Here is a 19,572-nt window from a genome sequence, read left to right on the forward strand (position 1 = left end):
CAGCTCCAGAGTGCTTAAGTTTTACCACTGTTTTGAACACTTAGCCATCTTTGACTGTGAGGCAGCTCCAAATAGGGCTTCATGAGGCGTTTGAGGTTCCAACTGGAACTCTGAAACTTCCAACTTCAAATTGAACACGTCAAATTAAACTTCTAATACGTACTGCGACTGATTTATACTTATGACTCGTTAAATAGCCATAAGCAGATCATTGTCCAGGCTCTATTCCTGGATATACTGCAGCTGTTTTTTAGTTTAAAAAAGAACTATTGCTAGTGATGTAAAAAACAAAGCAACAAAAAACAAGGAATATTTCCAGTGATCCAAAAACACGTATTTGTAGTATTGCATGAATCTCTCTACCTTGCCAGAGAAAATCAAATCCTGTTTTTCCTTGCTAATGCGACTTCACTATTAAAAGCACCCAACTCTCATTTCCGAGGTAACTGGAACGCCCCAACAGTTCCCCGATCGATCCACCAAGCCTAGTCCCAAGAGAGACTGAAGCAGCTGAAGAAGAACAAGCGGTGAGCATCGTCTCTGTTCCCCTGAATATGTGCTGATTTAGAGAAAGCTGCGGAATTATAAACAAGAATCCTCCAAATATTAAACATCCTGTTAATGATGTGGAGCACTTTTCCTCCTCTTTTCTTGCAGTGACTGGGATGGAGTTTTGCCTTCTGCTGTTAATGATATGGACCTTTACGGGAAGCACATCAGCAGAGCCTGACCAATACAGCAGAGCCGTGGTGAGTACAAAATATTCACGACACACAAAAAATCCTCTATGAGTTGTAAACGTTTATCGGCAGCTGTGTGGATTCCTTTGGTGTATCTGAAAGTGGGGAGGAAAGTGTAGGGTATGTGTTACTTTTGCATCAGTTTTTTTTTTGTATCCTTTTGAATCCTACATATCATATACATATAATTTTAATCTGACATTTAATGTGTATTTTATCGGAAATTGTATTTCCACGTGTTTTTCATTTCAGATGGTAAAATTAACTACCCACGGCAAGGGGGGTGGGTGTGTGTTGGCGGGCGGGGGGGGGGGGGGGGGGGGGTATAGAGGTATTTAATATGAGACTCTTGAGGTTTATAAGAATATATCAAACATATGAAACGCTTTGGGGACTTTCTTTTGACCATTTTGAGAGATTAGTCCTTCATCAGAAAAAACACTAGTTGTATAAATAGAATAGACATTACGTTACACACTTCACATGAAATGCGACGTGCAAGCACGATAAGCTTCCCACTTCCAGTTCCTCAAATATGAATTAATATCGCTATATTTCGTGGTATGTGTATATCGTGTGTGGCTTGGTTATGAGAAAGAAAAATGTTTTACTTCTTTGATTGAAAAAAGAGCATAAATCCCGGATGACACTGCTGCAAATCTCACTGGGGGTAAATTATATATATATATATAGATAGATATATAGATATAGATATATGTGTGTGTGTGTGTGTGTGTGTGTGTGTGTGTGTGTGTGTGTAAGGGAGTAAGGGAGTTTGAAGGCAGAGATCAAAGAGGACGGTTGATGGAATAAGCCACCACCTTTTTCCTGTCAAAGTGCAGCTTGCAGGGTGGAGGACATGTAAGAGTACCGCAGGTTTCAAAATCACGTTCAAGAAAGAGATTTCATTGTTTCAATGTATGTGTGTAAAGTGTGTATTTTGTGTGCTTGTGTGTGTTTTGTGGTACACACTGCTCTACAGCATTTATGCTATCAATCAACTTGCTTAACATGGAGAGGATCATGCAATATTAATGAAAAAAAGGGCTGCGCTTGTTCAGATTGATCTGTTGTCATAAGTGGAGCAGCATACAGTGCGTATCAAATACTCCTATGACATCAAAGTAGATGCTTGCTAGATATGACTGACTCACTGTGGTGAGGATGCATTTACATTTTCTGGCCTCATTAGTAATCAAGTTTGGGAAATCAACCAATTTCTTCTTGTTTTGTGTCCAGGACTGGCTCGGTAGGTATGGGTACCTTCCTCGTCCTGACCCACATACAAGTCAGCTGCTGACGAAAGAAGGGATTGAAGAAGCTGTTCGTACCATGCAGAGATTCGGAGGGCTCCGGGAAACTGGGAAGCTTGGTAAGTTATTCTTAACTCACATCTGTTAGGAGAATGTATTACTGTATTTATACACAATTCTTTGTGCAAAGCTCTCGAGTTACCCCTCATTTCTTTGCAATTTGCTTCTAAGGAGCCAGAGTGTTTTATAACTTTTTTAACCATGTCAATTTTTAACTGACATCAAAAACTTTTACTGGGAAAAAGCTGCCAGGAGTCCTTCATCCAACCACCTGTTCATAAAGCGGTTCATAAATGTTAAGGAAAGCAAACATTGTAGCTGCTCCGATCCATCAAGCAGAAAAAAGGCACCAAATCCAACAAATGAATCAGTTTGAACCCTTTTTATACACTTTATTGACTGCAGGTCATTGCAAAAACACATTGTCGTTGACATTCACAGGCATTAGGTAGTTTTTTGCACCAAGGTTATTCCCAAAAAGCTATTAGCTGAAAGCTTGACATATCAAGAAATAACAACTGCAAATGACAAGAAAACGTCCCTAAAAAAAAGAGTTCGGGCTATGTTGATGACATTGTATTTCCATATACACTACCAGTCAAAACTTTGGACATGCCTTCTCATTTAATGGCTTTTCTTTATTTTTACTACTTTCTACATTGTAGATACATACTGAAGACATCAAATATACAAAGCAAGATATGTGGAATTATGTAGTAAGGAAAAAATTGATAAAGTATGTCTCATGTTTTAGATTCCAGAAAGTAGCCACACTTTGCTTTGTTGACAGCGCTGCAAACCCTTGGCCTTCCCTCAGTGAGCTTCATGATGTAGTCACCTGAAATGGTTTTCACTTCACAGGTGTGACTTGTCATTTGTGGAAATTCTTGCCTTCTTAATGGGGTTGGGGCCATCAGTTGTGTTGTGCAGAAGTCAGGTTGGTACACAGCTAACAGCCCTATTTTTTACAACTGTTAATTCATATTATGCATACATAATGCATACATACATCAACTGTTCAGAGGAGACTGTGTGAATTACACCTTTATGGTCAAATAGCTGCTGAGAAACCCCGAGTAATGAAAGAAACAAGATTTGTTCAGGCAAGAAACACAAGGTTTAGAGATTAGACCAGTAGAAAAAAACACACCTCCAGCTGTGTAAGGGCTATTTGACCAAGAAGGAGAGTGATGGAGTGCTGCGCCAGATGGCCTGTCCTCCACAGTCACCTGACCTAAACTCAGTTGCGATTGTTTGGGATGAGATTGACCACAGATGGCAAAAGAGCCAACAAGTACTCAGCATCTCTGGGAACTCCTTCAAGAGTGTTGGAAATCCATTTCAGCTGACAACCTCATGAAGCTCATCAAGAGAATAGCAAGAGTGTGCAAAGCAGTAATTAAATCAAAGGGTGGCTATTTTGAAGAATCTAAACTATAAAGCATGTTTTTAATTATTTCACATTTTTTGGTTTACTACATAATTCCAAATGTGTTCATTCATAGTTTTGATGCCTTCAGTGAGAATATACAATGTAAACAGTCATCAATATAAAGAAAAACCATTAAACGAGATGGTGTTTCCAAACTTTTTACTGGTAGTGTATATTTGCACATTTCAGCAATTTCCTTCTTCCCATTTTCACAGGAAAAATGCAATATAATTAGTGATGGCTCAAGACTTTTGCACAACACTGTACTTTTTTTTCTAGACAGGGGTCACATGAGGCCTTGCAGTTCTTGCAACACCTTCTTTCATTTCAACACATGATATTTTATCATCTTCTCTTCCAGACCTGGAAACGCTCAAACTAATGTCTAAACCACGATGCTCTCTTCCTGATATTGTCGGAAGAGATGACATACTGAGGAGGCGAAGGAGGAGGAAAAGATATGCACTATCAGGCCTAAAGTGGGATAAGACAGATCTCACATGGAGGTTGGTTTCGTGTGATGATTGTGACATTGTGGTTTTATCATATGTGTATGAATCATGGGAATATCCCAGGAACACTTGACATGTTTTTTACCCCATAAGTTGTCATGGCCAACAAGCTAGTCATGTTACATCAAATATAGGAACTAAGTCAGGATTAAAGAGGCATTTTATTGAGGAAGCTATCTGATAGCGTGTGGTGCTAACAGAATGATGTGTGAGTGGATGTGGCTCAAGTGGTAGAGTAAGTCTTCCACCAAGCGTCAAAGTGCTCAGTTTGAGTATATATAAGTACAACTATATAGCACCTTTCTATTATAGAAAATTTACCCACATGCTGAAAAAGAGGAGAACCTGTTACCATTTGAAGATTAAAGGTTGAAGTAAGTGCTAGCATGCAGGATTTAAAACTTCTAAAGCTTTCCACTATGATAACTTGTGTTCTTGTGTTGTTGCACAAATATGAGAACAACATATTACAGCCTATAAATGCAGTGTTGCTTGGTTTCTCAATTAAACAGAAGAAAATAGAAGATTAGGGCCACCAGAAAAAAAAGAGCACATCTTTTTTTCTTCTTTTCCAGAATTCTGAGAAAAGAGTGGCCATAATCCTCTTCTGTACAATCAGATCCACCTATGACTTGAAATGTCGTATCTTAATAAGTCTACCTTAGCCAAATTTGAGGACTTTGCAAACCAGCATGTGGCATCAAGGTGACACCTTGGAATTTGATGTTTAAATATTTTTTTTGTTAAATTTGACCTGTAACTTGTAATGAAGGACAAAAAAATTGAGAAAAAGGGAAGGCTCCACTTTTAGATAACATAAGCCTTCTGCAAGGCTGAATTTTAATGACATTTTATTATGCTGTATGTATACAGCTGTGTATGTATAGGGCTGTGGATTCAGGGCCAATCGGTCCAGGGTCCATAATGCCGTTGGTGGAGGTGGCTGAATGGACCGAGGAGTGAGACAACGAGATCTTTGAGTAGTGGCATTTTTTGAAAACATTTATTAAACATGCAGTTTTAATCATATTATTACACATACTGCAAATGTGCGCATAAAAGAGTTGGCATTCTGTTTTTGAGGGTTCCAAGCTTCATCTGGCAAGACTGTCTAGATGACATATTGTGAAAGGTGACACAGTGCAGAAAGGTCAAAGCAAGCACACTTACAGACACAGACATCACGTACATTTATTTTTAGGGCAGAGGTGAGACTTGCTTGTAACTGCAATTTGTACCTGCATAAGCAACAGTTTTTGCAGAATGTGTGCCTGATGTTCCAGAGATAAGCGAGAAGAAGAACATCCACAGGAAACATCTGGCTCGGAGACGGTGAAAATGTCTCTTTAAGTGTGTTAAAGGTGACTGTCATTAACTGTAATTTATGCATGACATGTATCTGCCTGACGCAAGAGGGGGCGTGAACCCTGACATATAAAAACCATTTGAAGTGTGCTTTCTAGCGGAGATTTATGCTGAGAATTGTGATGGTATATTTCTTTCCACGCGTGTGTTTAATAAAATCATTGTTTTGACACATCTGGACCAGTGGTTGTTTGTCTCACACCTCAATCAAAAGAATTCGGGACAGTATTAAAACATCACGTGTGATTAAAAAAAGAGGAATGTGAAAAATACACAAGTCACAGCATTTAAGTTTTCTGTCTCCAGTATCCACAGCTACCCAAATCCCTCCACCTCCCCTGGCTTGGCTAACAATGACGTGGAAAGCCTCCTGACTCATGCCTTCAAAGCCTGGAGTGACGTGGCCCCTTTGAATTTCCGTCAGCTGAGGAGAGACAGCAATGGGGCCACAGCTAAAGGGGACATCAGAGTGTCTTTTGACCACATGTTTCACGACGATGGGTACCCTTTTGATGGGCAAGGTGGCACTCTGGCCCATGCCTTTTTCCCAGGAACACTTGACATATCTGGTGATACACACTTTGATGACGATGAGATCTGGAGCTACGCAGGTATATAAAAGAATATATAAAATTTAAAAGGATATGAAGAACACAAAAAACCTCATCATTCACTTACCCAGAATGTCCACTATCTAATTTTAAGTGGGTTTTTTTTGCTTTCTTGTGAAACGGTAACACTTTTCCTTCACACTTCCACAGGTGATAGCAGAAGTACAGACTTGTTCACAGTTGCAGTGCATGAGTTTGGCCATGCACTGGGCCTTTCTCATTCCTCCTCTGATCCATCCATCATGAGGCCGTACTATCAGGGTCCCGTGGAAGACATTGCCCACTTTAAACTGGCCATGGATGACAGGCTCGCCATCCAGCAGCTTTACGGTCAGTCTGACTAGTCGTACACTCGTCAAATCAGTATCTGGCACTTGATGATGTAAAAATAGTTCAGAGGTTGTGGAGTATTACACTCATATTGCCATATCATACCACTATTGTAGCAATAAATCTTTCTTCATATCCGTTTGCCCTTTCAAACTGATTGTGAATTAGTGAATTATATTACTTGATTTTTTTTTATGTAAGTTATATCAACCATCCATTTAACATGACCACAAGAGTTCAGCAATATAGCCTCAAAAATGTATCACATATTCCATGATTTCAACATAGTTTGTGATAACAATATTAATGATAATATTGAAAAAAATAATAAATATTTTTATATTGATGCTTACATTCAGCAACCTACATTATGTAGGTTAATGAAAATCGTCTTCAATCCCTCTTTTTTAATGAGCAACAGTCACTGATTACCTACTAGCAAGCGCAGCTAGCCAGTGCTCTGAGCAGCACACCGTGTAGTCATTTAAGGTCATTGTTTCCACTTTCAGCGGAAACAGTTTTCTTGCATATTTTGCAGGGTTCTCGCTCTCCCTTAAAGGCATGGCATGTCAATATCGGTCATGGCTGATGGCTGTCCCTCACTGATCCTTGTTCCTGTTAAAAAAGAGTTTTCCCTTCCTACTGTTGCCAAGTGCTTTCTTATCGGCGGTCATCTGATTGTTGGGGTTTTCTCTCTATTGTTATAGCCTTCTTGCCTTACAGTAAAGCACCTTGAGATGAGTGCTTTATGGTTTGGTGCTAAATAAATAAAACTGAAATGAACTAAATATGATATTTTTTATATCACATAAAAAATGATACTGGGCTTATGACAGATGATATATGGCACAGCCCTAATGATCACTCTTGATTTGGGCAAATGTACATGGAGGACATGTGGTCCTGCAAATATAAGCTGTCTCTGCTATTTGTTTCTAGTTTATATAATTGCACTTTACACTTAGGTTTTATAAAACTCTTACACAGTTGTTCTCAGATATTCATTACTGATATATTTCTGTTATAGCTTAATACGCTATAAAACGTAAAACATCTACAAAAGATAAAAATAATACAGTAATACAATAACACTGTTTTAATCTGGTTTTGTGTGCAACACTGCATTAATGCAGTGATGTAACTGAATATCTTCCTCATGTCTTAAAAAAGAAAAAGCCTTGCATCCTGTGTGACAAACACCTCTGCACACTGAGAAGAATGTGGGTTGCCTGCTGAGTTTTTCTTATACTGTCGTCAGCTTTCGTTTCCTCTTCCACAGTGTCTTCTGTCACTCTTCTGTTGCAGGTGTGAAAGATGCTGACCGACCAGGTGGTGATGATCCCCACTTCCCACGCCTGCCCAGTCCACCTCCACCGAGGCCAACACAGCAGTGAGCTGAACCATGGGAGGGATTGGGGGTGGGGGGGATTATCTGGATTGCACTTTAATCCAGATAATCATCACATAATATTTGACTTTACAAACTATGAATATACTATTAATGCATTCAGACAGAGTCACATAAAAAAAACGAAGAATGACTAATTAGGGAAGGCTGTGGCCCCTATCAGTCAAAAGGCTGATAGTTTGATACCCTGCTGCTGCAGTTTGCATGTCAACGTAAAGGGAAAGATACTAAAACCTCACGGCTCCATTGGTGTCTGAGCGTGTGTTGACAAATGTTAGACATTGTACTTAAGTATAGAAAAAACATACTTGTATGAATGTGTGTGTTCCTGGATGAATGAGGCTTGGGGTAAAAATCTCTGTGAATATAATCGTAAGGTAGTAGTCTATTTAATTTAAGTGATAGCTTAAAGACTCTCACTGTGGCATTCTTGGCCCCACTGCACCCTCTAGTGTAATTATCAAACAAATGCAGTAAAAGCAGAGTTTAACTTGATTTTGATTAAATTTTCTCTCCTAGTTCTGATCCATCATTCCAAGAGCGGTGTCAGGGAGGCTTTGATGCTATAGGAAACATTAGGGGAGAGGTCTTCTTCTTTAAAGGTATGAAAAAGTGGATCTGTGCTGAACAGAATAAAAAATACACCTCAATTAATTTTCCACATTCGTCAAAAAAATATATTTTTATTTTATTTATCCGTGTTGTTTCTTTTGTGTCTTCTCTTCAAAAAGGTGCACAGTTCTGGAGAACCCAGCAAGATGGATCTTTGGTGTCCTTAAATCCGGCTCAGATCAAAAACTTCTGGATGGGCCTTCCAGAAGGAATAAACAAGATTGATGCTGTGTATGAGAGGAAGAGCGACAGCCGCATCATCTTCTTCATCGGTGAGAAGCTAAATCTTGTGGTTATGTATGGCCTCAGGTGATCTAATTTTGGCCGTTCAGAGACGGGGCAGAAGTGGGTGACTTCTCACGTCTGTTATATTTTAAACATGGTGGTTTTTTTGAGTGGGGGGTGAAATGTTAAATCATATATAAATATTTTCATATACGTCATTTAGGTCAAGAAGTGTTTAGACAGTGATGCATTTTTTTATTATTTTGGCTCAACACGCTGCCACAATAGATGTGAAAACGAAACAATTGAGATGCAACTGGAGTGCAGATTGTAAGTTTTTAATTAAGAGGCAGAACAAAAAAGGGTGTTAAAACAATGAGGATTTATTTTTAATATGTACAAATTAATATAATAATAAATAAAATACTTATTTTTAAACTTTTAAAGTCAGCCAATATGGTCCAGTTTGTCCTGGTGTTTTCTTTCTGTTCCAGGCTTTTAATGCTGCTGTTTTCTGCTGTTTTTGTATTTGGTCTTTCCTGCCTTCAGCTTTGTCCTCGCTAAGTGAAATACAGCTGAAGACAATCTCCTGAACAGATCTGCCCCAGACAAATATTTTCACTTCTTTAGATTCAAACCCCCTGCTGTATCTTTTGGGTCATTGCCTGTATCACTGGGTCTGTATTATCGGTACTTTCCAGTTTGGTCTGCTGCTGATAAACCGAAGAATTCACCAGGATATGGTTCCGACTCACATTAAGTGATTTTCTGTTGAAATATTCTGTTTTGCTTTCGCCATGTCCAGGATCTCAGTACTGGGTCTTCAAGGACACAGTGGCTATGGCCGGTTACCCTCGGCCTCTCTCTGACTGGGGCATGAAGAAGAAGTCGGGTGAGACAGTGAACAGGGTGGACGCTGCTTTCATCTGGGCTCATAATGGCAAAACATACCTGTTCAGCGGAGGGGAGTTTTGGAGGTTTAACGAAAACATTGAGAATGGACAGAGGACCATCCAACCAGAGAAAGGATATCCACGGGAAAACACCCTATGGGAAGGAATGCCTGCCCATATCGATGGCATCATTAGCTGGCGAGAAGGTAACATTGTGTTAAAATGGAGACATATGTGATGATCTTCTATTACAAACTTGAGATCAGAGTTGCGCAATTCATTTCCCCAAGGGGCCACATGAGAAACTGGGCACCAATAAGGATTAAGCTTATTGGTACAGTTTCTCACTTGGCCCTTTGGGAAAATGAATTGTCCACCTTTGCTCTAGATAAATACACAACAATGATAGAGAAGTTATTTTGGGAGATAGCTTTTGTCAGCTGTCACACCCAAGACGCTCAGGGGAATGACGCACAGAAAGGAGTGGAAGAGCGCTGATTAAGATAAGAAGTTCTAAATAACATCTTACACTGAGATGCAACATGATTCAAGTAGATAAATGAATAAAGGAAAGATTCCTGCACAAGAAAATGCCATGTCATATCCTATTTCATTACTTCATGTGAAAAGTAGTAGTATCACATCAAAGCATACTTTATATTAGAATGACAATCCAAATATGACTAATTTAACAGGTGGGTGATTTGTTGAAAATCAGTGGATGCCTCCCAGCTGACCCAGAAAGGGCTATTTTTTAATTTTTGTATTTATTTAGTACAGTAATTTTAGTATTTTTAATAAAGCTGTTGAAAACTTTGGCTTCAGGGTAAGAGAGCTTTTGAAATGACAGGATTTAGAAGTACATTTTCTGAGCCCTCATAACATCATTAAGTGCAGGAGCTAACCACATAACTACTTTGTAGTTACAAAAACTACAATGTGCTGCTGTCTTCCACTCCTTTTAATCAGCATCCAGTTTGTATGGGTTGGTTTAGTCATAATTTGATGAAACAAAATAACAGCTGCATTTCTTTTCGTGTTCTTTTTTTCTTTTTTCTTTTTTTTTTTTTTGTTGTTGTTAAGGAAATACCTATTTCTTCAAGGATAATTCCTACTGGATGCTCACAAATGGAGGCCTGAACCAAGATGATGTCACACCAAAATCCATCGCTGTAGACTGGCTTAGATGTCCAGCTCCTCCTTCAACTTCCACTCCAACAAATCCTCGATTCCCAAAAAAATGCACCTGCAGCTTCTTGGGATCGCATTCATCGCTGAGAAGCAGCTCTCTCCTCTTGATTTTTATTTTGCTGCTAACCAATGAGATTATAAGAAACATGAGTTTGTAATTTTCTTCAGTCAATGTTTACTTCTCCCTTTTTTCCACTGGCGGGTTATTAATAGAATGACTTTATGTCATCTAACTCGCATAAAGTTACACAATAGTTTCAAATTGAGTCCCAGTGGCAAGAAAAGCCTCTCTTAAACCCCCTGGGTTTCTATAAATACAGTTTCTCATCTGAAACATATATTCAATATTTGTATTGAATTACAATGAGCTTTACAGAAGAAAGAAATGTCATTTAACACCACAAGCAAGCACACAGGTTACTTCTTCATAACAAGGTCTTATGTAACCGCCTTGTGCTTGGGGTTATAAAAAGGTAAATCAAACATACTTAACAGCAAAAGTCATTTTCATCTTTAAATATATCTATTTATAATTAGATTTTGGTGCTTTTGCACAAGCAGATCTGGATTATGGTAAATTGAAGATTTTGTTTTTTTATATTTGTGTAGTTTTTACAAATGTACAATGTTTTGGTTGTTTTACATTGATATTTATAGCTGTCATTGTAGAATATTCTTAAGGCTGGGCTGTGTGAAGGCATGTTACCTCATGTTGTTTTTTCTGGTTCAGATTCAAGATGTTTCATTTTCAATGATTAAATACTTGTCATTCTCCAGTGACAGTTCTGTTTGTGTGTTCAGTTACAGATTGATGATAGCATTATTAGGAACACCTCTCCCTGTTTGCAGGGACCTACTTATCTCAAGGACATCACATACCGCCATTACAAAAAGAAGAGTAATGTGATAAGAATGCTCGTCTTGTGGCCTGAAAAATATGTTATAAAAATATGTTTCACTTAGTTAAAATCAAATTAACTGCAACCCCAACCTTTCATTGATAATACGGCTAGTTAACCATTACACAAACACAGCCAAATCCTTCAAAGCGGTTTGAGTTTAAACAGGTCTGTTTGCTCTGCTTTGTTAGTAAATGGCATGGGTCATGCAAGGTTAAAACCAGTGTGGACAAATAATTGGCAGCTTCACAGGTTGGGAATAAAACTAGGGATCTTTGTTCTAAAATACATTGTTGAAGCACATTTTGTAAACTAGAATAGACAGCTCTCAAAAGCTCAGACAGCTTGGCCTAGTTAGGTGTAACAAATGCACCTATGAAGCACTCCAGCCAGCTATGTATCATTTCAAAATTTCCAGAAACTTCCAAGAATTTATAAAAAGAGAGTAAAGCGGCACAAACATTCACAAAAATTTTTTAAATGCCATTTAAGAAGATCAGGAAAGTCAGTTTTCTTCATGTTGAAGCAATACAGTACAGTGTTAAGGACATAAGCAATGTGCATCACTGATAAACAATTTTTTCATATGAGAAAGTAACACACAAAACCTTCAAAACACGAACTTCATAAAGGAATCAGCATGTTTTCTTTTTTCATTTTGTGGTTTTAGCACAGTGCACAGTGCACCTCAAACGCAGCAGTAGCTGCACTAATGGAGGTAAGAAAGGTTACAATAGTTTAAAATAAATACAAATAACAAAGAAATAAAATCACCATATCCTTCAATCATCAGCTGGTAAACTAAACTAGTTGCATGTGCCAACATCAAGGCATATCATAACGTGTCACCAGATAGCAACACATTCTTATAATGCTGGATTTCATAACCACCAGAACTACACTGTAGACTTTCTCACCCAAGCCTAGCTCTGGCAGCTCAACAGAGATTTGGAACATGCCTTAATTGTTCACACCATGTTGGCCTCGCAAAATGAAAACTTGTGCATGTCATTGCATAAAGTAAACTTTGCATGCACGAGGTGTGTGCATGCATTCAGACTCAAATTTGACAACAGGTAAGTGCTTTGTCACAGGTAGCCATAATCAAGAGATATTGTTGAGAGATAACATGGGTGCAGAGGTAGCCTTCACCTTAAAAAATTGTTCTTCACACTTTTCGTGATTATGTCAAACACAGAGAGCTACACTAAAAATCAGCAAAGGTCAGTTTTAGTTAAATGGGGGAAAGAAGAATGTCCTGAAGTGAGGCAACAGGTTGACGATGACGTTCTCTTTCTATTTTAGCTCCAAATCCAGCCCAGTGCAAGACTGAGAAGTAGTGGGCCAAGGGAGAAGCAGGTTGAGGAGGCAGACGCCCTGACGCTCTGAGTTGACACTGGCTGTGCAGGCTGCAGGCTTCTGTAGACGTTTGTCATGAGTTGTGACGTGCTGTTTTCGACACGCACTGTGGTGCTGAAGAGGTCAATCTGGTGATGATATTCCAATTAGCTTCATGAACCACTTATAGACCATCTGTGCTCGCAGCAATGACAATTAAGAGACAGAAGAAAGAAATGAAATAACACCTACCAGATCTTTGCTGACTTTAATCGGTTCCTTAAAAACGGTCCAGACCACCGCCTCATTACAAGTGGGGGTCGTCAAAGATCCAAGGTAGCGGTAATACTTAGTGCGATCCACACCGACGAGCAGGTCGTCCAGGGAAAACCTGGCTGCAATTGAAACTTTCTGGCCTGAGGACAGAAACAAGACCTACATGAAGGAACTATGGGTGACACAATTTAGAGTCAGAAAGAGGAGAGGTTTTCCACAAAAAAATGTCACCTTTTTCTGTGATGTTAGCCAAGTAAGAGGTCAAATTGCGCCAGCTATCCGGCTGGCCAGTTGAGTTGCCTGACATTACCTGGAAAAAAGTATATATATATATATATATATATATATATATATATATATATATATATATATATACATATATATATTGATTTCATTGTTTTCCACAGCTCAGAAGAGGAAATGACCAACAAGGGACAACACCTCACCAAAATGCAGTGAGGTTGCAATACTGAATAACACAACAGGCATTGCATCATCTCGTGCTGCTTCTCTTACCTCGATGAAGAAACCAAGCGCTGCAAGTCCGGTGGAGTCTTTGACGGCTAGACTTGTATTCCCTTTGAAGGATGACTTGCTGTTCACAATATGCAGCTGGGAAAATACATAAATTCATAAACATCATACAGATGTTTGCTTGCTTATTTTATTTTATTTACAATTTTAATATGAATTTATCGAAGAAACACAGCAGCATCACCCAAAATAACATGATTTTTTTTTTTTTAAATAAATCTGTACCTCCATAGGATAGCGCTTTCCATCCACTGTGTGCTCTGAGCCGGGCACAGAGGAGCCGTTGCCCCAGTGCAAGTGGAACTGTAGGCTGTCGTATTGCTCGGACAGGTCCCCTCCTGAAATCTTAACTCCTCTCTTAAGGGTCACTTTGACTGGAAGAAGGTGGAAAAACAAAAACAGAATGAGGTTACATCTAACCGGTGAGGAGTAAGAGGGAATGTTCAGGTGCAAAGGGGGTGCGTTTAGTTGTAGAAAGGGCGCTAAAAATTCCAGTAAGACAAGTTATCTTTATTATGATGATGATGATTATTATTATTTTTGTTAAACTAGGTCGAAATATATGTTTTGAAACACAAAGATAAAAAAAAAAAACCAACCCACAACAACACACTTTTGTAAGCACTAAGCAATAAACCCGGTGCTCACCTGTTTCGCCAGTATTTTCTATGGATGTCATTGCCGAGGTGTTGTCATACTTTACAAAAGTGAATTCAGTCAGATTGGCGTTTTGTTTGGCAGATGCTGAGACGATGTTAATGGGTGACTGTCGGGTGCCGTTGCAAAATTGCGGGGAAATTGTTGACCAGGTTGTGTCATCTATGAGCAGAAAGAACACGTAAAGTCACCCAAGAGGGGTCACTCAGTGGGCAACATATAATAGATAATGGAGATATTGGGTACTTACTGCAGGATGGGAGGTGATAACACCAGGCTGGATGAAAAAGGGGGTGAAAAAACAGGACATTCAGATTCCCATAAGTACAAATTCAGTGTAACAGTGAATTCAAAATATTTCATGAAAAAAAAGGCCTTTAGCCAATACACACCTATTGATTCGGTGAGCGGCGGGTACGAGGACGCACACAGCAAGGGCAGCGACTACAAACCACTTCATCTGAAACGAGCATAAAAGCCACATTGTTTATATATATATGTATATATATATACATATATATATAATTAAATTTAATTAAAATCATCAAAAAGAAAATGTAGCTCTTGCAACACAAACATGAATGAATCAATCACAGGCTACTGTATGGAATGACAAATTTACCTATATATAAACTTTAAAAGTTAAATTGCTAAAATTTAAAATGCTACAGTCTGCTGTTAGTAGAGAAAAGAATGCAATACATGCACTTTTCAGACTGTAGCCTAATTCTTCCTTCTGTCCTGCTCACCTAAGCTGCAGTGTCTTACCTTTGATGCACCTGTGCGTCCTTTCAGCCTGTTGTCAGATGCAGCTCACCTCACCCTCCCTCTTTTTATTCCCTCAGTGCATCCTGCAGCTGGCCGGACACCGCCTCCATGTGACATGTGAGTTGGTCGTTATCCAAAAATTTCCGGAAGTACGATGGAGTATTAGGGCCACATTAAGAAAAAAAATATAGTGTCGATCATTTTGAGAATAAAGTCGATATTTCGAGATTAATAATTCAATTTTGCAGAAAAAAAAGGTCGAAAAATTCATTCAAATTCATGATTAATAAGAGGAAGTAAAGAGACTGATTGCTAACACAACATATCAGTGTTTCCCTCGGTAGGATCTTTCCTGGAAACTGGAAATTATTATTTTTTTTCTTGTGTTTTTTTGTTGAAAGGTGTGAATGCAGCTTTGAATTTTGGAACTCGATCTATCAATAGTGTTTTCGATGGCCGCATTTTAATTTTAATTAAATGACATACATTGCAACTAACAAGAATGCTATGCGGGTAATTACACTAACCAGTAATCTGAGATGCGTGTTCTACAGTTTCATCTTCTTGAATGATCCTGCGAGGCTGGTTGAACAATCAAAGCTTTGATTGTTATAGACATATTGATAGACAGTTCGAGTGTTGTATCAGGCATCCAATTAAGTAAGGGGAAGACATCTGATGGAAGCCGTCATTCAAATGGAATGTTTTTTCATCTTTTCAAATTTCCCAAGACTAGTTTTTAGTGACTCCATATGATGCCAATCTAGGAACCACAGTAGCCTGCAGGTAATAGCTTCATTCTTCTGTCAAGCCTAATTATTAAAGCCATTCAGTTCACAGTTATGCCTTACGTTCATAATTTCATAATTGCTCAGAACTTCTCCGTAAAAAATACTCTTCTTCTTAAACTGGATGAGTGTAAGAGGTTTTTTGTGTTTTATTTGGACACAGCTAATGATACTGAAGAGAACAGGATCTCCTCTGTTAATTTAGGTGAAATTTAAAATGAAAGGTCTATGAAGCATCTGATGTAGGATATTAAACGGTGGGACATGCCCTGAACACCTCACCCAGGAGCAGTGACGGTCCTAGCCTGTTTGGCACCCCGGGCTAACACTCCCTCTGGCGCCCCCCCCCCCACACACACACACACATAAAACATATTAAGGATTGTACATTAACATAAAACTGCTGTCGAAATTCACCAGAGAAACACACACACACACATGAAGAGAGAGAGAGTATGCACTGTATGCAAACAGCTACCAAACAGCCATCATAATTCGTCATACAATGAGAACAGGACAAACCAACAATTGACAATGACTAATTAATATTAAAATCTGTAACATAATATATTGTTTGGAGTTTAGTCTGTTACTGTTACTATTTTTACCATTTCTTTTTGGAGCAACTGTAACCCACATAATTTCCTTAGGGATTAATAAAATATTCTGATTCTGATTCTGATTGTTTCAGGATACATGACCTGCCATTATCCAATGACACATCTGCTTACCTGTATCTTTTGCTCGTTTCTCCTCCTCTTCTTTTCTATTTTTTCTAAACTGAGCACCTGATGGCTTTGAACTTTTCTTGTCCATCTTCCATTGGTTTTAATTTTGCATTCCAGTATGAACACCCATTCCCCAAACCGAGGATCACCACAACATAACCAAATAGACCTACACCTTAGTTCACAGATTCACTTTGTCTAGGGTTTATTTCTGGGATTTCACACAACCCAGGATTCAAATCATCAATACATAATTTACAACATTATGAATGAAATGTGCTCTATTTGGAAGCAGCCGGGCCCCCTCCCCTTTCGACGGGTTGTGTGTGAGACTTTAAATCGTCAAACTGTAAATTATAAATTTTAAATTGTTATTGATCCCTTTACCCCGAGTCCTAAAGCGTATATTTATTTTCTTCAGTTCTTATATTTATTGTTTGTTTACTTGCACTGCTGTAACTGGAGCCTCGTCGTCTCGTCTCTCTATATACTGGACTGTATGTAGCGGAGATGACAATAAAGTTTACTTTGACTTCAGCAGCAAGCAGGCGCACCGAGGACTCTCGCGCTCACTTTCGCGTATAGAATTTCGAAAAAACATCGGTGCAAATTATAAGTCTGTATCATAATGTCTGGTGTTTTCGTGTTTGTTGTTTTGTTTTTATTTTGTTTTATTTTGCGAGTTGGTTATTAGATGCTGCTCCAGGCAGCCAGAGAATCCCCCGCCGCCCCGCCCTCTCCTCCCTGTGCCGCAAGCAGCAGGCGCACCTTGCAAACGGAGGGCGCCCCAGCAAATGTACGATAGAAAACCGATCGGTGCCTGTACCATTCCCAATATGCGCTGGTTGATGTTGGGGCTGCATGAGTACGAGCAATTTTTTTTTTTTTTTTTTGCCGATGCCCGTGATGCTGCCCCTCACCACGATGCCGCCCCGGGCAACCGCCCGTGTCGCCCGTATCAAAAACCGCTACTGCCCAGGAGGCATCCTTGTCAGATGCCACCTCAACTTGCTCCTTTCGACGTGGAGGAGCAGCGGCTCTATTCTGAGCCCCTCCCGAATGGCCGAACTTCTCACCCTATCTCTAAGGGAAAGGCCAGCCACCCTTCGGAGGAAGCCCATTTCCGCCGCTTGTGTCCGCGATCTCGTTCTTTCAGGCACTACCCACAGCTCTTGATCATAGGTGAGGGTAGGGACGTAGATCGACCGATAAATTGAGAGCTTCGCTTTTACACTCAGCTCTCTCTTCACCACAACAGACCGGTACAAAGTCCGCATCACTGCGGCTGCCGCACCAATCCGTCTATCGATCTCCCGCTCCCTTCTCCCGTCACTCATGAACAAGACCCCGAGATACTTAAACCCCTCCACTTGGGGCAGGAACTCATCCCTGACCTGGAGTGGGCCAGGGATGTCAAAGCATCAAACAAAACATCACATTGCCTTCAGCAGTTTGTGTTCTTCCTCTTGTGCATCTTGCAGACATATGTTCCTAGGAGTGTATTGACCTACCCGGCCTTAGGCATGATACAAAGGAAAACCTGATTCATCAGATCAAGCCACCTTCTTCCATTGTTCAGTTCTCCAGTGCAGGCACTCCCATCAGCAATGTAGGTTCTTTTGGTGGTCTTACATATTTTTGTGTATCCAACCAGCTTTTCATGGTGGTATGAAGTCAGCATATATTGAGTCCAAATTGTTACTGCACATATGAAGTAATGTAAATGGGTTAGCAACTCTGATATCAACTATGATAGGTATTCTAATAAATCCTGAAGCTTACTGGGGGTTTTTTTCAGGGGGTGGGGGTGTATCCAGTTTCTGGGCGAGTTGTGAGATTATGACATTTTGAATGCTCACTGCCCATTTTAATGACATACAGTATGATGATGTGGCTTCTTTTAGCTTTTGTTGGATTAAACATGTTTCAACCTGTGCTGGAAATTCTGGTTTGTTCTATTCATGTCACAGCGAGTGAGATGAGCCGTGTGGTAAAATAAAGGAGGATCCAAACAAAAACAAAACAAAAAACAAGGAGCACAAGAGTCCAAATCAGTCCCAAAACGTAACAAAACAGTCCAACACAAAACAAGACCATTCATGAGTCCAAGAACACAGGAAAACAGAATCAAAACCAAAAACCAAACCAGAGCTCAACAAAAGTCCGTGAAAAGTTCAGGGGGTCGACCCGGGGGTCGACAACACAAGGACCAAGACAGTTCTGGAGGCCGGCCGTGCGGACAGCAACTGTAGCGACGGGCAAACAGTTCTGGGGGCCGACCGTGCACAAGGCAACGGCGGCGGTGCAGACAAAACCAATCAGGAGGCCGGCCACTTGGAAGGCAGTGGCGACCACTGAGCAGGTCCGGAGGCCGGCTGCGAAGCCAGCGGTGGCGACAAACTCTCTCCGGAGGCCGGCCTTGATGGCCATAAGGCCCAACTAGAGGCCTGGAAAGCGGCCGGCCGAGGCGAGGCGGAACAGGACGAGCCGGGTCCAATGACGGTGTGGCAACCACGGGACCAGACAAGGCGGGACCAGACGAGGCGGGACCAGACGAGGCAGGACCAGACGAAGCTGAAGCAGACGCTGAAGCTGGACCAGGCAAAGGCGAGGCTGAAGCTGGACCAGGCGAAGGCGAGGCTGAAGCTGGACCAGGCGAAGATGAAGTCACGGAGGCTGGACCAGGCGTGGATGAAGACACGGAGGCTGGGCCAGGCGTGGATGAAGACACAGAGGCTGGGCCAGGCGTGGATGAAGACACAGAGGCAGGACCAGGCGTGGATGTGGCTGACGCTGCAGGCGTGGATGAGTGTCCGTTTCACTCACCACGGTGACCCAGAACCGTGACAATTCATTGAAGGAAACAATGTAAGTTTGTCGTTTTGATACATCAAAATATCTGATCTAAACTTCCGTATTTTGTTTCCAGAGAGTTTTGAGATTAAATGTGTG

General features: G+C 40.3%; 2 protein-coding genes across 2 annotated transcripts; one reads left to right on the forward strand and one right to left on the reverse strand.

The window, feature by feature from the left end:
- Window positions 1–453: 453 nt before the first annotated feature.
- Window positions 454–11,408, forward strand: mmp25b (matrix metallopeptidase 25b). The gene is made up of 11 exons (XM_084937844.1): window positions 454–527; window positions 658–749; window positions 1,980–2,112; window positions 3,847–3,991; window positions 5,669–5,973; window positions 6,124–6,303; window positions 7,609–7,693; window positions 8,231–8,313; window positions 8,443–8,595; window positions 9,354–9,647; window positions 10,525–11,408. The coding sequence occupies exons 2-11, from the start codon at window positions 666–668 to the stop codon at window positions 10,788–10,790; spliced, it is 1,728 nt and encodes a 575-aa protein (XP_084793970.1). The 5' UTR covers window positions 454–527; window positions 658–665; the 3' UTR covers window positions 10,791–11,408.
- Window positions 11,409–11,635: 227 nt separating this feature from the next.
- Window positions 11,636–19,050, reverse strand: LOC146381724 (carbonic anhydrase 4-like). The gene is made up of 8 exons (XM_084938637.1): window positions 18,767–19,050; window positions 14,587–14,666; window positions 14,328–14,498; window positions 13,905–14,053; window positions 13,662–13,757; window positions 13,377–13,455; window positions 13,122–13,285; window positions 11,636–13,018 (listed from the first exon to the last, which is right to left on the reverse strand). The coding sequence occupies exons 1-8, from the start codon at window positions 19,048–19,050 to the stop codon at window positions 12,833–12,835; spliced, it is 1,209 nt and encodes a 402-aa protein (XP_084794763.1). The 3' UTR covers window positions 11,636–12,832.
- Between the last annotated feature and the right edge of the window lie 522 nt (window positions 19,051–19,572).

Source organism: Perissodus microlepis, chromosome 8 (assembly GCF_051167445.1).
Source record: "Perissodus microlepis isolate ML-2025 ecotype Zambia chromosome 8, ASM5116744v1, whole genome shotgun sequence".
In the NCBI taxonomy this organism is placed as follows: domain Eukaryota; kingdom Metazoa; phylum Chordata; class Actinopteri; order Cichliformes; family Cichlidae; genus Perissodus; species Perissodus microlepis.

Coding starts and splice junctions, on each gene's coding strand:
- mmp25b (XM_084937844.1), top strand. CDS start 666: ATGGAGTTTTGCCTTCTGCTGTTAATGATATGGACCTTTACGGGAAGC. Junction 5,974..6,123: donor TGAGATCTGGAGCTACGCAG/GTATATAAAAGA, acceptor ACACTTCCACAG/GTGATAGCAGAAGTACAGAC. Junction 8,314..8,442: donor AGAGGTCTTCTTCTTTAAAG/GTATGAAAAAGT, acceptor CTCTTCAAAAAG/GTGCACAGTTCTGGAGAACC.
- LOC146381724 (XM_084938637.1), bottom strand. CDS start 19,050: ATGGCCATCAAGGCCGGCCTCCGGAGAGAGTTTGTCGCCACCGCTGGC. Junction 14,667..18,766: donor CGGACTTTTGTTGAGCTCTG/GTTTGGTTTTTG, acceptor GTTACACTGAAT/TTGTACTTATGGGAATCTGA. Junction 13,456..13,661: donor CGCTTGGTTTCTTCATCGAG/GTAAGAGAAGCA, acceptor ACTTTTTTCCAG/GTAATGTCAGGCAACTCAAC.